We start from the raw sequence: 18,811 nt of genomic DNA on the forward strand, positions 1-18,811 counted from the left end.
TGTGTGTGTGTGTGTTTGTGTTTGTGTGAAGCTCAAGGTGAAGTGCGATGTCTCTCCCAGTCAAATAGCTCTGCAGCCCTTGTTCAAATGGGACAGCAGGGAAGATTCAACGGAGAGAGAGAGAGACAGAGAGAAGGGAGAGAGAGAGAGACAGAGATTGAGAGAGAGAGAGGCAGAATTTGAGAGAGAGAGAGACAGACAGACACAGAGAGATTGAGAGAGAGAGAGAGAGACAGAGAGAGAGAGAGAGACAGAGAGATTGAGGGAGACAGAGATTGAGGGAGACAGAGATTGAGGGAGACAGAGATTGAGGGAGACAGAGATTGAGGGAGACAGAGATTGAGGGAGAGAAAGAAGAGGGGAGAATATTAGCACATTAAACCAAACAAGGTGGCCATCAAACTCATTGCTTCAGACCTCAGCCTCTCCCACTCAGCTGACAGACTGTAATGAGAAACCAAAAAGAGAGAATACATTTTTATAGTACCTTCCAGAGGAATTTAGGAAGATTGGAAGTAACAGGGGAGCTAGGGTGTCAGATGCAAGTGGAGTTAAGGCAGTAAGAAGGAGAGGGAAGGCAGCAGAAACAAATCCCACCCAACAAATCCTGTAAAAGTCAGAACAGTGTTAAAAAGGCAGAATTATAGGCGCTCTGTCTAAATGTGTACGGCATCTAAGACAAGGTAAGGGAGTGATGGCACAAAAAGCTGTGTACGGTGAGATCTAATTGTCATTATGGAGATGTGGTTTCAGGGTGACCAAGCTTGAGAACTGAATGTTCAGGGATATTTAACATTTAGGAAGGATAGGCAAAAAAAGGAGGGATGGGCAGTGCAGATCATAAGGGATAGGATCAGTACCTTGGTGTGAAAACAGAAGAATGAGATATTGTCTATTGGGGGGAAAGCAAAGGAACAACAAGGAGCAGCAAACATTGGCAGAAGTCGTTCATAGGCCACCAAGCAGTAAGTGGTAATGGAATTACCATCAGTTCTGATGCTTTCTTCCCACAGATCCTGCCAGATCTGCTGAGTTTTGCCAGCAATTTCGGTTTTTGTTTCAAATCTCCAGCATCCACAGTTCTTTGTTTATTATAGTAAGTGATAAGGTTGGACACAGTAAAAACCAGGAAAGCTGTGGTGCATTTCAGAACAGCAATGTAGCAGTTATGAAATATTTCAATCTTTATCTAAATTGGGTAAATCTAATATTATCGAGGATAAATTTCTAGAATGTGGTCAAGATAGTTTTCTGGAACAGTATGTCGAGGGATGAAATGGGAAAGGCTATTTTAGATTGAGTTTTGTTTGGTGAGAAGGAATTAACTAATAATTTCATTGTAAAAGAATTTTTAGAGAAAAGTGACCAAAATATGTTAAAAACGTTACATTACATTAATATGTATGTTTTGGCAATATTTTGCATTTAAAGAACTAATACATTACAACAAATATACATTCCTTTAAAGCACAAAACCCCAACTGGAAAAGAAAATAAACTCTGTTGAATAAGGAAAATTAAAGATTATGTTAGTTTAAAGGAAATGGTTAATAAAGTTGCCAAAAAAAGAAGTTGAGTTGAAGATTTGCAGCATGTTAGAATTTGCTTAACTGGTAGTGAAGATACACAAAATCTCCCAGAATTAGAAATCCAAGGGACTAGGAAGATTGGGGAATTAAAGGAAATTAGTATTAGTAAAAAAATTGTATTGGAGAAATTAACTTGTCTGATTGATAAGTCCCTGGGATCTGATATTCTACATCCCAAAATGTCAAAAGAGGCAGCTGTGAAGTTAGTGGATGCATTGGTGATCATCTCCCAAAATTCAATCAATTCTGGAATGGTTCCTGCAAATTGGAAGAACATGGGACAGGAAGTAATATACTCACTAGAATTAATGATTGATTAACAGACTGAAAACAGAGAGTAGGAATAAATAGATCAATCTCACATTGGTAAGCTATGACTTGTGGGGTTAAATGTATTCATTTTGGTGGGAGAGAGAGATTGACAAGAGTTTTTCTTAAATGGTAAGAGGTTGGAAAGTGTAGATATACAAAGGAACCTAGGTGTCCTCATTGATATGTCACTGAAGGCTAACATGCAGACGCACCAAGCTATTAGAAAAGCTAATGGAACATTTGCCTTTTATTGCAAAGGGATTGGAGTGCAGGAGTAAAGAGATCTTGCTTCAATTGTATAGCGCCTTGGTTAGACCACTCCAGGAGTATTGTGTGTTGTTCTGGTCCCCTTGCCTAAGGAGGAATATCCTTGCCATGGATGAAGTGCAACAAACGTTCACCAGGTTGATTCCTGGGTTGGTGGGACTGTCCATTGTGGGGAGTTTGAGGAGACTGGGCTTGTATTTTCTGGAATTGAGAAGAATGAGAGATAATCGCATTGAAACATCCTTAAAGGAATAACCTGGGTTGATGCAGGAGGAGGGATATTTTCTGAAGGGTTGAGAGGGATATGGACCAAATGCTGTCAAATGGGATTAGATTAGGTTGGGATGTCTGGTCAGCATGGACGAGTTGGACCATAGAGTCTGTTTCCATACTGTACACTCTGTGATTCTATGATTTGCAGTGAGGGTCAGGGCATTTTGGGCTGATAGGAGGAGTTTTAGTCAGGCAGGGGAACACAAAGAGAGAAGATAATCAGCAAAGTGCGAGTAATGTGGCCAGTGAATTCTCACCTCTCCGTATTCAGTTGTGAGTAAGACGATCCCATTGGAGGTACAGCTGACACTGCTTGGGAGCAGCTGATCTCTCACTCGAAGCCATAAAGAGGAACCCTAGGCAGAGAGGTATCAGAGAGAGTTAGTATAAAACAGAGAGTGAAACAGAAAGGAAGACAGAGAAAAAAAGTGAGAAAAAGTGAGAAACAACAAAGACAAATGGGACAGGTGAAGGAGAGACATGGACTGAGAGACAAAGAGAGATGGGGGAGAGAGAGAGAGAGACAAATGGAATGAGGGACAGAAAAAGAGATACAGAGGGGAAGAAAACATGAAGAGGTAAATAGAACAAAGTGAGTAGAAAAAGGAAATATAGGAACAGGAGAAACCCATTTAACACTTATGTCCGTTATGCCAGATAATAGTTGGACTCCAAGAGATTGAGTGAGCGAGAATGATTCAAGAACATAGGAACAGACCATTTAGCCAATTCAAGCTGCTCCACTATTCAGTTAGGTTCTGGACTATCACCTACTTCAAGTCACTTCCACATTATCACCCATATCCTTTGATGTCATTAGTTTTGAGCCTGCCTCATGATTGAACCTCCACAGCCCTCTGAGGTAAAGATTTGCCACCCACTAAAGTGAAAAAGTTCTCCTCAGCTTGGTCCTAAATGGCCTACCCCTAATCTTGAGATTGAATCCCCTCATTTTAGACTCACTAGCTACAGGTAACATTTTGGCAACATCCTATCAGACATCCAAACCTATGAATTGGAGCTATTCAGTCTCTTGAGCCTGAGATAATGAGATAATAGAAACATCAAATTCCTGAAATGCAGAAAGAAGGCGTTTGGCCCATCAAGTCCGCACTGACCCTCTGACGTGCACCACACTCAGACCCACGTTCCTACCCCCTTACACCTCATGCCTGTAACCCTGCATGAGTTTTGTTTTTAAAAATGGCCAATCCACCTAACCTGCGCATCTTTGGATTGTGGGAGGAAACTGGAGCACTTAACTGAAATCCATGCAGACACAGGGAGAATGTGCTAATTCCAGACAGTCATCAGAGGGTGGAATCAAACCCAGGTCCCTGGCACTGTGAGACAGCATGGGTGGTCTGTTTACTCCACACTCTCACCTACCCTGATAATCTTTGACCGCCTTGCTGAGAGAGAAGGGAGATGATCAGCAAAGTGAGGGGAGTCATATATTGAAAATTGCTGATGACACCAAGTGAAGTGGCACAGAAGATAGCATACAATTACAAGGGGCATTGATAGATGAAGTGAATGGGCTAAATTGTGGTAGATGGAGTTCAATGAAGCGCTTGTGAGATTATCTGTTTTGAACTGAGAAAAGATAGATCAGGGCACTTTCTAGAGAGCATAAAGTTAAATGTAGTGGATGGCCAAAGAAACTTGGTATGTCAGATGCACAGGACAATTAAACTACAAGATATAGGAGCAGAATTAAGTCATTCAGTCCTTCACATCTGCTCTGCCATTCTATGGTGGATGGTATGTTTCTCAAACCAATCTTCTTGCCTTCTCCCAGTTACCATTGATCCGCTTACCAATCAAAAACTTATCTCTGTCTTAAATGTACTCAATGACTTGACCTTTCCAGCCTTCTACAGTAATGCATTCCACAGATTAACTATCCTCTGACTCAAGAAATTCCTATTCTCAGTCTTAAAGGATTGTCCCTTTACTCAGAGTCTGTCCCCTCAAGTCCTAGTCTCTCCTACTATTGGAAACATCTTCTCCACATCCACTCTATCCAAGCCTCACAGTGTTCTGGAAATTTCAATGAGACTCCCCGCCTCCCCCAATCCTTCTAGAGACGAGTACAGATCCAGAGTCCTCAACCACTCCCCCTATGACAAGCCCTTTGTTATTCTTGTAAACCTTCTCTGAACCCACTCCAACACCAGCACATCCTTCCTCAGATACAAGGCCCAAAATTGCCCACAATGTTCTAAATGAGATCTAACCAGAGACAAATACAGCCTCAGCAATACGTCCCTGCTCATCTATTCTTGAAATGAATGCTAACATTGCATTTGTCTTCCTAACTGCCAACTGAACCTGCATGTTAACCTTAAGAGAATCCTGAACTGGGACTTCAGAGTTCCTTTTGTGTTTCAGATTTCCAAAGCCTTTCCCCTTTTAGAAAATAGTCTATGCCTCTATTCATAGAAAAACATAGAAAACATATTCTTCCCACCAAAGTACATAACCTCACATTTTCTCACAATGCATTCTATCTGCCACTTCTTTGCCCATTTTCCTAGCCTGTCCAATCTTTCTGCAGCCTCTCCGTTCCCTCAACACAACCTGTCTTGGTGTCATAGTTGTGAATACTTGTGATCCCAGCTCAGACCCCTGAAGAAATCTACCTGTCACCAGTTGCCACCTGGAGATGGATCTTTAAAATGTCATGAATAGATGCAGAAAATAATCTAGAAGGCTTATGGAATGCTGTTTTTTATCTCTAGAGGACTGCAGTACAAAGAAGTAATGCTGAATCTATATAAAATTCTGGTTAGCCCCACTTGGAGTAATGTGGGCAGATCTGTGCACCACATCTTAGGAAGGATGTATCGGCCTTGGAGGGAGTGTAACATAGATTTACAAGAATGACATCAGACTTCAAGGCTTAAGTACATCTAGACTTAAGTAATGAGAAGAGATTACACAAATTGGATCTGTTTTCCCTAGAATTTAGAGGGTTAAGAGATGATCTGATTGAAGTCTTCAAGATATTAACTGGAAAAGACAGGATAGATACATATAAATTATTTCCATTGGTTGGAGATTCTAGAACTAGGCAGTATAGTCTGAGAATTAGCACCAGACCATTCAGGAGAGATGTTTGTGTGATAAATATTTGGAATGCTCTTTCAAAAAAGGGCAGAGGATGCTGGATGAGTTGTTCATTTTAAATCGAAGATGAATATTTTATTTTTAAACAAAGGTATTAATGGAAATGGGCCAAAGGCAATGAGTTAGGCTACAGAACAGCCATGATCTCTTGGAATGCCAGAACAGGTTCAAGAGGTTAATGGCCTATACCTGCTCCATCCACTCATGTCAAATCCAGCCCAAACCCCAGCCCCCTCCCATTTATCTCTCAGATCCAAGTATAACCTGTCTAACCTTCATCATAAGACTACACGTCCATTCCAAATATTAGTCTAGTATAACCATATCAAATTTTGTCTGGACAGACTGAATGGATGAAATGATGCTTCCCCTGGCAGGGTCATGGTCTCAGGATATATGGTTGGCCATTTGGGACAGAGCTGAAGAGAAATGCTTTTACTCAAGGTGATGAACATGTGGAATTCACCATCACAGAAATCAAGCCACTGAATATATTGAAGAAATAAATTGATAGATTTCTAGAAACTAAAGGTGTTAAGTTGTATGAAGAGAGACAGAGCAGAGTGTGACATTGAGATACAGGATCAGACATGATCCAGCTTGAATTGTGATGACCCTCAGGTTAACAACAGTCCTCTCTCCTATAATGAAAGGGCAATCTTATGGAATGTGTATTGTGTAAAGGGAAAGGAAAAACTGGCAATCAAAGTGGCAGCGCAGGAGTAGTGCTAAGTCTGGGACTTATCCGCTCCAACAGCTTTCTGGAGAGAGGCAGAAGGAGCAGGCATCCGACAGCAGCAGCAGCAACACCAGGACAAGCTGGACATGGCTCCACCCCAGCCTGGGGTCTCCTAGTGAGTAAGAGCCAGGTCCTGGGCTGATTCCTCCAGCCTGGACTTGCAATCTGAGCTGAGGCTTCAGGTCCGCAGGTAGGCCTGGGCACTTGAAGGAGCAGAAGTATCGATGAAACGGTTGGATGGCAAATTGATGGCAGAGCCTGGAGGAGCATCAGATGATGAACAGGAGGTACAGAACTCGCACATCCCCAGGGTCATGGTTCCAGCTTGCTTGGGCAGTTGTAGAGAGACCCTGGGGCCCGAGACAGAGACCCCCACCAATGTTAAGCAGTGACCGGAGGGGCAGTGGAGGAGAATAAAAAGAGAGAAAGCTGCATGCTATTGTAGTAAAATCTTGCACTATATTCAAGTGTTTCAAGATGGCACTTTGTGTATAGCACACAAAAAAGCATTTTCATTGTAAATTTAATATACATGTGACAATAAATCTAAATCTGTCCAGTTGTGCAACACCCCTTGGGATGAGTGACCTAATATGATAGAATTCCTCAAGTGACATAGTTGATTTTGAGTCAAAAAGTGTGGTGCTGAAAAAGCACAGGAGGTCAGGCAGTATCCAAGAAGCTGGAGAGTTTTCATTTCAAGCATAAGCCCTTCATCAGGAATGGGCTGAGAGATAAATGGGAGGGGGCAAGGGGGCTGAGAGATAAATGGGACGGGGCTGGGGTTGGGGGCAATGTAGCGGAGAGTATGATAGGTTGATGAAGGTGGGTGGGTGATAGTGATAGGTTGAATGGAGGGTGGAGCAGATAGGTGAGATGGAAGATGGATTGGTAGGCCTGTTCAAGAGAGCAGTGCCGAGTTGGAGGGTTGGATCTGGGATATGGTGGGGGGAGGGGAGATGAGGAAACTGGTGAAATCGGCATTGATCCTTGGAGGGTTCCAAGGTAGATGACGAGATGTTCTTCTTCCAGGCGTCGAGTGGCTAGGATTTGGTGGTGGAGGCGGGCCAGGACTTGCATGTCCTCGGCAGAGTGGGAGGGGGAGTTGAAGTGTTCGGCCACATGGCGGTGTGGTTGATTGGTGCATGTGTCCCGGAGTTGATTTTGAGACAAGACTCTTTAATCTGAACAGAGGTAACTACAATGGTATGGGTTACAAGTTGGCTGGGATATCCTTGGGGATGTTCACTAAAGGGATGACAGTGTAAAGGCAATGGCAAATATTCAAGCAGCGCATGAGGGAGCTGCAACAATTCTTCATCTCTGGGAGAAAGTGAGGTACTGCAGATGCTGGAGATCAGAGTCGAAGAGTGTGGTGCTGGAAAAGCACAGCAGGTCAGGCAGCATCTGAGGAGGAGAATCGACATTTCGAGCAAAAGCTCTTCATTCCTGAGGCTGTGCTTTTCCAGAACCACATTCTTCAATTCTTCATAAAAGTTAAAAAGGAGCAATGGCCAAACCATGTTTTACAGGGTAAAGAAGCTTATTTGTTTCCACTAAGTTAAAAAAATCACACAACACCAGGTTATAGTCCAACAGGTTTAATTGGAAGCACACTAGCTTTCGGAGCGACGCTCCTTCATCAGGTGATTAAGGAGCGTCGCTCCGAAAGCTAGTATGCTTCCAATTAAACCTGTTGGACTATAACCTGGTGTTGGTGTTGTGTGATTTTTAACTTTGTACACCCCAGTCCAACACCGGCATCTCCGAATCATTGTTTCCACTAGTTAGTATATCAATATTTAGGTGTCACAATTTCAAGATTGACAGCAAGTGAGATCAGAATGAGATGAGGAGAAACGTTTTTACTCAGAATTGGAAGGATTTGGAATGCACCACTTTTGAGAGTGGTGGAGACAGATTCTGTGGGAGAAAGAGAGCTAGATATATATTTAAGAGTGATAAATTTAGAGGACTATGGAGAAAGGGCTGGAGCATAGGACTAGCTGGGTAGCTGTTTTGGGCCAAACCACCTCCTTCTGTACTGTAAAATTCTGTAATTCTATGAAATTTCTGGGTTGAATTCCATTTGCCTATGTTTTAACCAGTCTATTGGTTTTCTCCTGCAGTTTATGGCTATCCTTCTTATCATTTTCCAATCTACCAATTTAGGGCAGCAGAGTGACTCAGTGGTTAGCACTGCTGCCTTGAGACCCAGGTTCAATTCCTGCCTCGGATATACATCTGCGTGGATTTTACACGTTCTCCCCGTGTCTGCATGGGATTCCTCCAAGTGCTCCAGTTTCCTCCCACAATCCAAAGATGTGCAGGTTAGGGTGGATTGGCCATGGGAAATTGCCCAAAGTATTAGTTGCATTAGTCAGAGGCAAATGTAGAGAAGGGAAATGGATCTGGGTGGGTTACTCTTTGGAGGGTCGGTGTGGACTTGATGGGCCAAATGGCCTGTTTCCATTCTGTAGGGAATGGAATCTAATCAAAATATTAAACAAAAAAAAAGTTGATGCTGTGAATAAGAAACAAAAACAGAAATTCATGGAAAAATTCAGCAAGATTGGTTCTGGAGAAAGATCACTGAACCCGAAAAGTTAACTCTGATTTTTCTCCACAGATGCTGCCCAACCTCATTGAGTCACAGCTGAAAATGTGTTGCTGGAAAAGCGCAGCAGGTCAGGCAGCATCCAAGGAACAGGAGAATCGACGTTTCGGGCATAAGCCCTTCTTCAGGAATTCCTGAAGAAGGGCTTATGCCTGAAACGTCGATTCTCCTGTTCCTTGGATGTTGCCTGACCTGCTGCACTTTTCCAGCAACACATTTTCAGCTCTGATCTCCAGCATCTGCAGTCCTCACTTTCTCCTCATTGAGTCACAGATCTGCTGAGCTTTTGAGCTACCAATTTTCATATCATCTATAAATATCATAGATACTGACCCTTTGGTTCAACCCATAAATTCCACATTTCTCTAAATCATTAGTGTACACCACAAACAGCAGGATTGGTGAAAGCACAGGAGGAGCGAGGATGCAGAGAGACGAAGTATGGTAATGTTCAGGGAATGGGGATGTGGGGGTGCCAGGGGCAAAGAGCATGGGTCAGGATGTAGAAGGCACAGACAAGGGGGCATAGCTTTAAATTAAGGGGGGGGTAGGTATAGGACAGATGTTAGGGGTAGGTTCTTTACTCAGCGAGTCGTGAGTTCATGGAATGCCCTGCCAGTAGCAGTGGTGGACTCTCCCTCATTATGGGCATTTAAGTGGGCATTGGATAGGCATATGGAGGATAGTGGGCTAGTGTAGGTTAGGTGGGCTTGGATCGGCGCAACATCGAGGGCCGAAGGGCCTGTACTGCGCTGTATTCTTCTATGTTCTATGTTCTAGCTATCAGAGGGATATCAGGGCAGGTGTGGGAGCTATATCTTGGTGATACCGAGGTCATCGGGCTGAGGCCAGTGATACTGGGGTTCAAGGGGCAAAGGGCATTAGGTGATAGGACAGGACCAAAGGGGACGCAGTTGGACATCAGCTCTGTCCACCCAATTTGGTGGCAGCCATTTAAATAATCAAATCAGAGACTGGCTGCAATCAGGATTGGGGTCACAGTCGGTAGGAAGTGCAACAGAGACCCTGTCCACTAGGAAATCCAGAATGTCAGAAAGGCCTAGCTATGGAAGTGCCAATTAGAGAGGAGAGGGGAGGCTAGGCCTGCCTCATGGCACCAGTGGGTGGACTTGCCCCCATCCAGAGTCACATTAATCTCTTCCAGTCACCCTGACCCCAGCCAGATCAGCCTATGTCACTCAGATATTCAATGCTACTTAATGAACATGAATATTCAAGAGCAGTTTCTCAATGAGGAATATTTGCTGTTGATTTGAAATATTCATGAATGACCGCAGCTTCACTGGGAGCATGGAGACTAGGGTAAGCAGATATTCAAGGAGCACTTTCACTAAGGCAGGAATGAGTGAAAGGGAGACCAGATTGTTTAGTGTGTGGGGGAGGAACTCTCTTTCCATGCTGACCCTGAAGGAGACAGACCAGGCTGGAATTTTATGAAGCAAAAGACAAGAGAACAGATGGTGCGTTTGAATTCAGTCTCTCCCATAAACTCTCCTCAGCAAATCAACTGCCAGTTAACCAGACTGAAAGTCTTTAACAGAAACTGGCTGGTGTAGATGATAAAGTAAACTGACCCAAGATAAACAGACAGGTCATGTGGGGTGGTGGTAGTGTCCTTACCTCTGGACTAGGATACCCAGGTTCAAGCCCCACCTGCTCCAGGAGTGTGTAAAAACATCCCTGAACAGGCAAATTAAAAATTACCTTCCAGAACAACCTAACCATCAGGGATTTACTGGCTGAAATTTCATTCCTAAATGTGTAGTTAGCACAGCACCCTGTCAGCCCTGATCCCATCATCCTTTGTACACTGTCCCTGCAACCCTTAACCTTGTCGGCAAAAGAGTGACAGTGTAAATCACTCTCAAGTTCCCTAAAGAGATCACAAGCAGTTCCCTAGTGATTGACATGGAACAGAAGTGACCTCTCTTTCTCTCTCTCACTCTTACTCTCTCTCACTCACTCTGATGAACTGATCAATTTCATTCTTTATTCTATTCTGGACCAGGGCTAAGATCCAGATTTTTGATTCTGCTGAAACCAGCCTGGCTCAGATCAGTGAATTCAGCAGAGACCATGTGAGACAGATTTTACAAAACTGGAGATTACTGGAGTTTTACAATGGCCTGCTCTTAGTACTGGGAAACGTGTCCCCAGCCTGATCCTGTGTCCTGGTTGTAACAATCACAGCAGACAGCTCATCAATAAGTAATATTCAGCGACTCCAGTCAACAAGATGCTGACTAATAGCTCCTGTTAATGGCCTTTCTCAACTGGCTGAGAGTCATAGGAGACTGAACAGACAGGAAATGTCCTTTCCATCTGATAATTGGAAAGATCCCAAAACAAAGATCAGGGATTAAATGACAACAAACTTTGAGATTTTTGTCTCTATTCAAATATTACCATGATAGAAACCACAGAACTAGAGAAATGATACACCTCAGAAGGGGGCCATGTGGCCCATTTTGTCCATGCTGACCTAAAGACACCCAGATGTCCTTTCTAATCCCATCCTCCTGCACATGGTTCATAGTCCTGCAGCTTCCAGCACGAAAGGTGCAGATCCAGGTTCTTTCAGACTTTCAGGCCTCTGCCACAAGGATCGGTGCTGGGTCCACTTCTTTTTGTCATTTATATAAATGATTTGGATGTGAGCATAGGAGGTACAGTTAATAAGTTTGCAAACGACACCAAAATTGGAGGTGTAGTGGACAGCAAAGAGGGATACCTCAGATTACAACAGGATCTTGACCAGATGGGCCAATGAGCAGAGAAGTGGCAGATGGAGTTTAATTCAGATAAATGCGAGGTGCTGCATTTTGGGAAAGCAAATCAGAGCATGACTTATACACTTAATGGTAAGACCCTAGGGAGTGTTGCTGAATAAAGAGACCTTGGAGTGCAGGTTCATAGCTCCTTGAAAGTAGAGTCATAGGTAGATAGGATAGTGAAGAATGCGTTTGGTGTGCTTTCATTCATTGGTCAGAGTATTGAGTACAGGAGGTCATTTTGCGGCTGTACAAGACATAGGTTAGACCACTTTTGGAATATTGTGTGCAATTCTGGTCTCCTTCCTATCGCAAAGATGTTGTGAAACTTGAAAGGGTTCAGAAAAGATTTACAAGGATGTTGCCAGGGTTGGAGGATTTGAGCTATAGGGAGAGGCTGAACAGGCTGGGGCTGTTTTCCCTGCAGCGTCGGAGGCTGAGGGGTGACTTTAGAGGTTTTTAAAATCATGGATAGGGTAAATTGACAAGGTATTTTCGCCCAAGTGGGGGAGTCCAGAATTAGAGGGCATAGGTTTAGGGTGAGAGGAGAAAGATATAAAAGAGACCTAAGGGGCAATTTATTCACACAGAGGGTGGCATATATATGGAACGAGCTGCCAGAGGAAGTGGTGGAGGCTGGTACAATTGCAACATTTAAAAGGCATCTGGATGGGTATATGAATAGGAAGGGTTTGGAGGGATATGGGCCAGGTGCTGGCAAATGGAACTAGATTAGGTTAGGATATCTGGTTGGTATGGACGGGTTGAACCAAAGGGTCTATTTCTGTGCTGTATGTCTCTATGACTCATGTCCTCTCTAATCCTTAATTTGAATCTAAGACCCCTGGTTTTTGAACACTCTGCCAAGGGAAACAGGTTCCTCCTGTGTCTTCTAACTCTACTCCTCGCAAGTTTGTAGACCTCAATCATGTCACCCCTTAGCCTTTTCTATTCCAAGGAAGACAATCCCAACCTCTCTAAACACTTCCAGTAGATAGAATTCTCCTGACCTGGCAACATTCTTCTCTGCATTCTCTCCAATGCGATTACATCCTTCCTATAATGTGGTTGTCAGATCTGCACACAATACTCCAATCATGGCCTCACCACATTGTCCTATACAGTTTCATCATTACATCCCTATTTTTGTATTCTCTACTTCTACCAAAGCAGAGCATTTCATATGCTTTCTTTACAATCTTATGCACCTGTACTGCTACCTTCAGGGACCTGTGCACTTGCACATCAAGATCCCTCACTTCATCTACCCTCTCAGTATATTCCCATTTATTGTGTATTCCCTTTTTTACTGTTTGACCTCCCTAAACGCATTACCTCATACTTAAAGTTAAACTCCTTCTGCCACTTCCCAGCCCATTCTGCCAACCCATTGATATCATTTTGGAGCTTACAGCAATTCTCTACACAATCCACTACACGGCCAATTTTTTAATTGTCTGCAAATTTCTTATTTGTGACCCCAAGTTCAAGTCCAAATCGTTAAATGTTATAAAACAAACAGCAGGGATCTCAATACCGAACCGTGCAGAACACCACTGGAAACAGCTTTCCATTCACAAGGGCAGCCATCAACCATTACCCTTTGTTTCCTTTTACTAAGCCAAATTTGGATCCAATTTGACACATTATCCTTTATTCCATGGGCTTTTGCTTTTCTGACCAATGTACCATGGGTGACCTTGTCAAATACCTTACTAATATTCATGTAGATAACATCCACTAGTCTACCTTCATCAATTCTCCTTGTCATTTCCTCAAAGAATTCAATCAAAATTGCAAGGCATAACCTTTCGTTAATAAAACTATGCTGACTATCCCTGACTAGGCAGAAGTGAGTACTGCAGATGCTAGAGATTAGAGTCAAGATTGGAGTGCTGGAAAAGCACAGCAGGTCAGGCAGCATCTGAGGAACAGAAAAATCGACGTTTCGGGCAAAAGCCCTTCATCAGGAATGAGGGAATCCCTGACTAGGCCATGCCATTCTAAGTGACCTACCATTCCTAACTTAAAAGTGACAAAGAGTAGTTGGGAAAAGCTACATTCCCCCATCAAACACTCTTTCAACAGTCATGATGACATATTGTTACCAGGCTAATAATCCAGAAACCCAGATGATAATATCTTGGACACCAGAGTCTGAATATCATTGCAACAGGTGGCATAATTTCCAATCACTAAAAAGTCCTAGATTTTTACAGCAAAGAAAGAAGACATTCTGCCCATCATGTCCAACCTAGTTAACAAAGATCATATAATCAGACAGCATAGAAGAGTTCCTTTAGCCCATCCAGTCTGAAGTGCCAAAAAAATACAGTACCACCTACACTGGCCCTACATTCCCCTAATAGGCCCATAGCCTTGAATGTTATGACACTTCAGGTGCTTATCCAGGTACTTTTTAAAGATTATGAGGTTACCTGCCTCAACTATCCTCCCAAGCAGTGCAATCCAGACACTTACCAACTTCTGGGTGAAAGAAAATCCTCAAATCCCCTCTAAACCTCTTGCCTTTCACTTTAAAAATGTGACCCCTTGTTATTAAACTTTCAACTAAGGGGAACAGCTGCTTCCTGTCCTCTCAGTCCATGTCCCTTAGAGTTGTATACATCTCTACCAGGTCCTCCTCAACCTTCCCAGCTCCAAAGAAAACAACCTGCGCTTACCCAACATCTCCTCATCACTGAAATGCTCCATTCCAGGGAACATCTCGGTGAATTTTCTCTGCACTTCTCCAGTGCAATCACATCCTTCCTAAAGTGTGGTGACCAGACTCATACAGTATACCAGCTGTGATCTAACCAAAGTTCTGTATAGCTCCAACATAACCTTCCTGTTCTTTTAATCGATGCCACAATTAATAAAGGTCTGTCCCTGTTTGTCTTCTTAACTACCCCATTAACCTATCCGACCACCTTCAGGGATCTAGACAAGCATTCCAAGATCCCTCTGTTTATCTGAGATTCCTAGTATCATGCCATTTCTTGAATATTCCCTTGTCTTGTTACTTCTTCCAAAGTGTGTCACTTCACTCTCTTCAGGGTTAAATTCCAAATACCACTGATTTGTCCATCTGATCATACTCATTATATCTTTCTGTAGCCGCGTTGTTAACCACCAGCCTAATTTTTGTGTCATCCACAAATTTACTTATCCTCCTCTCCAACCCACATTCTCATCCACATCATTTATGAATATCATAAACAATAAAGGGGCCCAGCATTAATCCCCATGAAATGCCACAGGACACTGGCCTCTAATCACACAAACAGACTCTGCCACTACCCAGTCTCTTGCCACTAAGCCAATTTTGGATCCATCTTGTCAAGTTGACTTTCGCTGGGATGTTTCTCATGCCCCCCCCCCCCCACATTAACAGCACAGAGGTGGAACGAGTGAAGAGTGTCAAGCTCCCGGGAGTGGTCATCCACAACAAGCTTTCTTTGACTCTTCATGTGGATACACTGGTTACAAAGGCCCAACAATGTCTCTTCTTCCTCAGGTAGCTGAGGAAATTTGACATGACGGCGAATACCCTTGCCAACTTTTATAGGTGCCCCATTGAGAGCATTCATCTGGATGTATCACTACCTGGTATGGCAACTGTACCACACAAGATCAGAGACGTTTACAGAGAGTGGTAAACTCGGCCCGGACAATCACAAAGGCCAACCTCCCAGCTAGAGAATCCATCTACCAGCCCCGCTGTCGATGAAAGGCCACCAACATTCTCAAAGATCCATCCCACCCTGGCAATGTTTTTCTACAACCTCTACCATCGGGGAGAAGGTACAGAAGCCGGTTTCGAAACAGTTTCTACCCTACTGTTGTTAGAATACTGAATGAACTCACAATCTTTTAACATTCACCTGTACCTGTGTTTTTGTTTTTGCCGCTGTTTACCTATTATTTACTATCTATGCTACTTAACTCTGCGATCTGCCTGTGTTGCTCGCAAGTGTTTCACTGTGCCTTGGTACACGTGACAATAAATTCAATTCAATTCAACTTAAGTTACCCTGGATTCCATGTGCTTTCAGCTTCTTTAACAGTCTCCCATGTGGCACTTGATGAAAGGCCTTACTGAAATCCACATAGATTACATGAAGGTTTGACTAAACTAATCCAATTTTCAGCTTTTCTGGATGTGATTGCACTGGAGGGGATGCAGGGAAGATTTACCAGGATGTTGCCTGGGTTGCAGAGTTTTAGTTATGGAGAGAGATGTTTTTACTGAAGGAGACTGAGAAAGGCACATGACTCAGATGTATAAAATTGTGAGGGCACACATAGGGTCAGTTGGAATAAACTTTTTCCCTTAAGGAAAAGGGGATGACCAATGACCAAAGGACATAGATTTAAGGAGAGTGGCTCAAGATTTCAAGTGGATGTGAGGAAAAACGTTTTCATCCACAGCAAAGTGGGAATATGGAACTCACTGCCTGTAAGGGTGGGAGATATAGAGACCCTCATCACACTGAAGGAGTATTTATAGCATACTTGCAATACCAAGGCATATAAGGCTCCATGCCAAATGCTATAAAATTGGATTAGAACAATTAGGTAGTTGTTTTAACTGCTACAGACCTGATGGGCTGGAGCCCTGTAAGACCCTGTGACACTTTGGCCTGGAAGCTGTGACAACATAGCAAATATCTACATACAGAGTCATTAGGGATATTGAAGTGACTGCTGGACAGGCACATGGAGAGCAGTGAGTTGAGGGGTGCGTAGGTTAAGTTACTATATTTTACATTAGGATTAAACCTTGGCACAACATCGTGGGCCAAAGGGCCTGTTCTGTGCTGTACTTTTCTATGTTCTATGTTCTATGTTTTAATTGCATTATAATTTCCCTTCCCCAGTTAAATACCTTCCCATACTGTCTGTTCCTATCCCATTTCATTTGCCTTCCTAAAGTCTCAGCCTATTCTTCTTACCAAAGTGTATAACCTCACACTTTCCCATATTGTACTCTATCTGCCACTTTTTTGCCCACAATCCTAGCCTGTCTAAGTCCTTCTGCAGCTACCCGTTTCCCTTAACGCTACCTGTCATAAAGTCCTAGAGATGTACAGCAAGGAAACAGACCCTTCGGTCCAACCTGTCCATGCCGACCAGATATCCCAACCCAATCTACTCCCACCTGCCAGCACCCGGCCCATATCCCTCCAAACTCTTCCTATTCACATACCCATCCAAATGCCTCTTAAATGTTGCAATTGTACCAGTCTCCACCACTTCCTCTGGCAGCTCATTCCATATATGTACCACCCTGTCCCTTGAGCCAAAAATAGAAATTGCTGGAAAAGCTCAGCTGGTCTGGCAGCATTTCTGAAAAGAAATCGGAGTTAACATTTCAGATTGAGTGACCCTTCCTCAGAACTGATGGTGGCTCAGAAAATGTCTGTTTGTACACAGAAGGTAGGGTGGGGGGAGGGAGTAAGGACTAAATGACAGGTAGGGACAGAGCCCAAAGAGAAGAGCAGTTGGACAGACAAATGTGTTGATAACACTCTGGTTAGAAGGGTGAATAGCTGTTAATGGGGACTGTTACAAGCTAACAATGTAATAGCAGACTGTGTGATAACAAGGCCTGATGTGTGGGAGTTGGGATAAGGACATGGGAGAGCTCAAGCCTGAAAGTTATTGAACTTGATATTGAGTCTGAAAGGCTGCAGGATCCCCAAGTGGAAAATGAGGTGCTGTTCTTCCAGCTTGTGCTGAGCTTCACTGAACATTGCAGCAAGCCTGAGGCAGAGATGTTGGTTAGAGACAAAAACTGCAGATGCCAGCAGTGGTAGTAGAGTCAGATACATGGAAGATCATACAATAAAGGGTATGTAGGTTAGTCTGATCATTGGGTAGGATAAAAGGTTAGCACAATATCAATATCAAGGGCCGAATGCCCTGTACTGTTCCACTTTGGTTTCCAAGGTAGACAGGCAGGAGGTATGGAGTACACAGGGAGAAAGTGAGGACTGCAGATGCTGGAGATTAGAGTCGAGAGTGTGGTGCTACAAAATCACAACAGGTCAGGTAGCACCTGAGAAGCAGGAGAATCGACGTTTTGGGCATAAGCCCTTCATCAGGAATCATTCTTGATGAAGGGCTTATGCCTGAAGCATCGATTCACCTGCTCTTCGGATGCTGCCTGGCCTGCTGTCATTTTCCAGCACCACACTCTCGGGCAGGAAGAACACAGCAAGCCAGGCAGCATGAGGAGGTTCGTGTGTAACCCTTCTTCCAGGCCACTTCAGATAGCAGGCAACTGGAAACTCAGGGGTTTTTTTTGCAAACAGAATTCAAGTGTTCTGCAAAGCGGTCACTCAATCTAAACTTCGTTTCCCCAGTGTAGAGCAGACCACATTGTGCAGGTAAAGTGCTGCTACAACTGGCAGGTCTGTTTGGGTCCTTGAATAGTGAGGAGGAGGGAGGTAAATGGACAGATATTACACCTTCCACAGTTGCAGTAGAAGGTGTTGTGAGGTTGTCCCTTCAGTTATCTTTGTGTCAGCTCCAAACTTAGCTACAATGTTCTCACTTCCTTCATCCAGATCATTAATATATAATGTGAATGGTCCCAGCACTGGCTCCTGAGGAACTCCACTAGTCACCAGCTGCCATCCTGAAAAACACCCTTTTATCCTTGCTCTTTGCTTTCTGCCAATCAGCCAATCTACTATCCCTGTCAGTAACTTGCCCCTTATACCATGGGTTCATCTTATTTAGCAGCCTCCTGTGTTAAAGGCCTTCTGGAAATCCAAATAATCATGTCCAGCTTGCTCGTTACCTCAAAGAATTCTAACAGATTTGTCAGGCATGACCTCCTCTAGAAAAAGCCGTTTACCAAGCACTTCCAAGTACTCTGCAATCTCGTCCTTAAAATGGACACTCAAGTTCCGTCACCATGCCTAACCCCGCCCCTTCGCCGATCTCAGACTGCATGCCTAACCCCGCCCCCACGCCTATTTCCGTCACCACGTCTAACCCCGCCCCTTCGCCTATCGCCATCACCACGCCCAACCCCGCCCCCACGCCGATCCCCGTCCCCGCCCCAAGAACGAAACCC

General features: G+C 43.8%; 1 protein-coding gene across 1 annotated transcript in view; it reads right to left on the reverse strand.

The window, feature by feature from the left end:
- Positions 1–18,811, reverse strand: part of LOC122551865 (unconventional myosin-X-like) — a 230,211-nt gene that overhangs the window by 203,829 nt on the left and 7,571 nt on the right. Inside the window, exon 2 of the mRNA XM_043694412.1 lies at positions 2,699–2,797. Within this exon, the coding sequence (XP_043550347.1) occupies positions 2,699–2,797 (99 nt within the window). The remainder of the gene's footprint in view (positions 1–2,698; positions 2,798–18,811) is intronic.

Source organism: Chiloscyllium plagiosum, chromosome 7 (genome assembly GCF_004010195.1).
Source record: "Chiloscyllium plagiosum isolate BGI_BamShark_2017 chromosome 7, ASM401019v2, whole genome shotgun sequence".
Lineage (NCBI taxonomy): Eukaryota > Metazoa > Chordata > Chondrichthyes > Orectolobiformes > Hemiscylliidae > Chiloscyllium > Chiloscyllium plagiosum.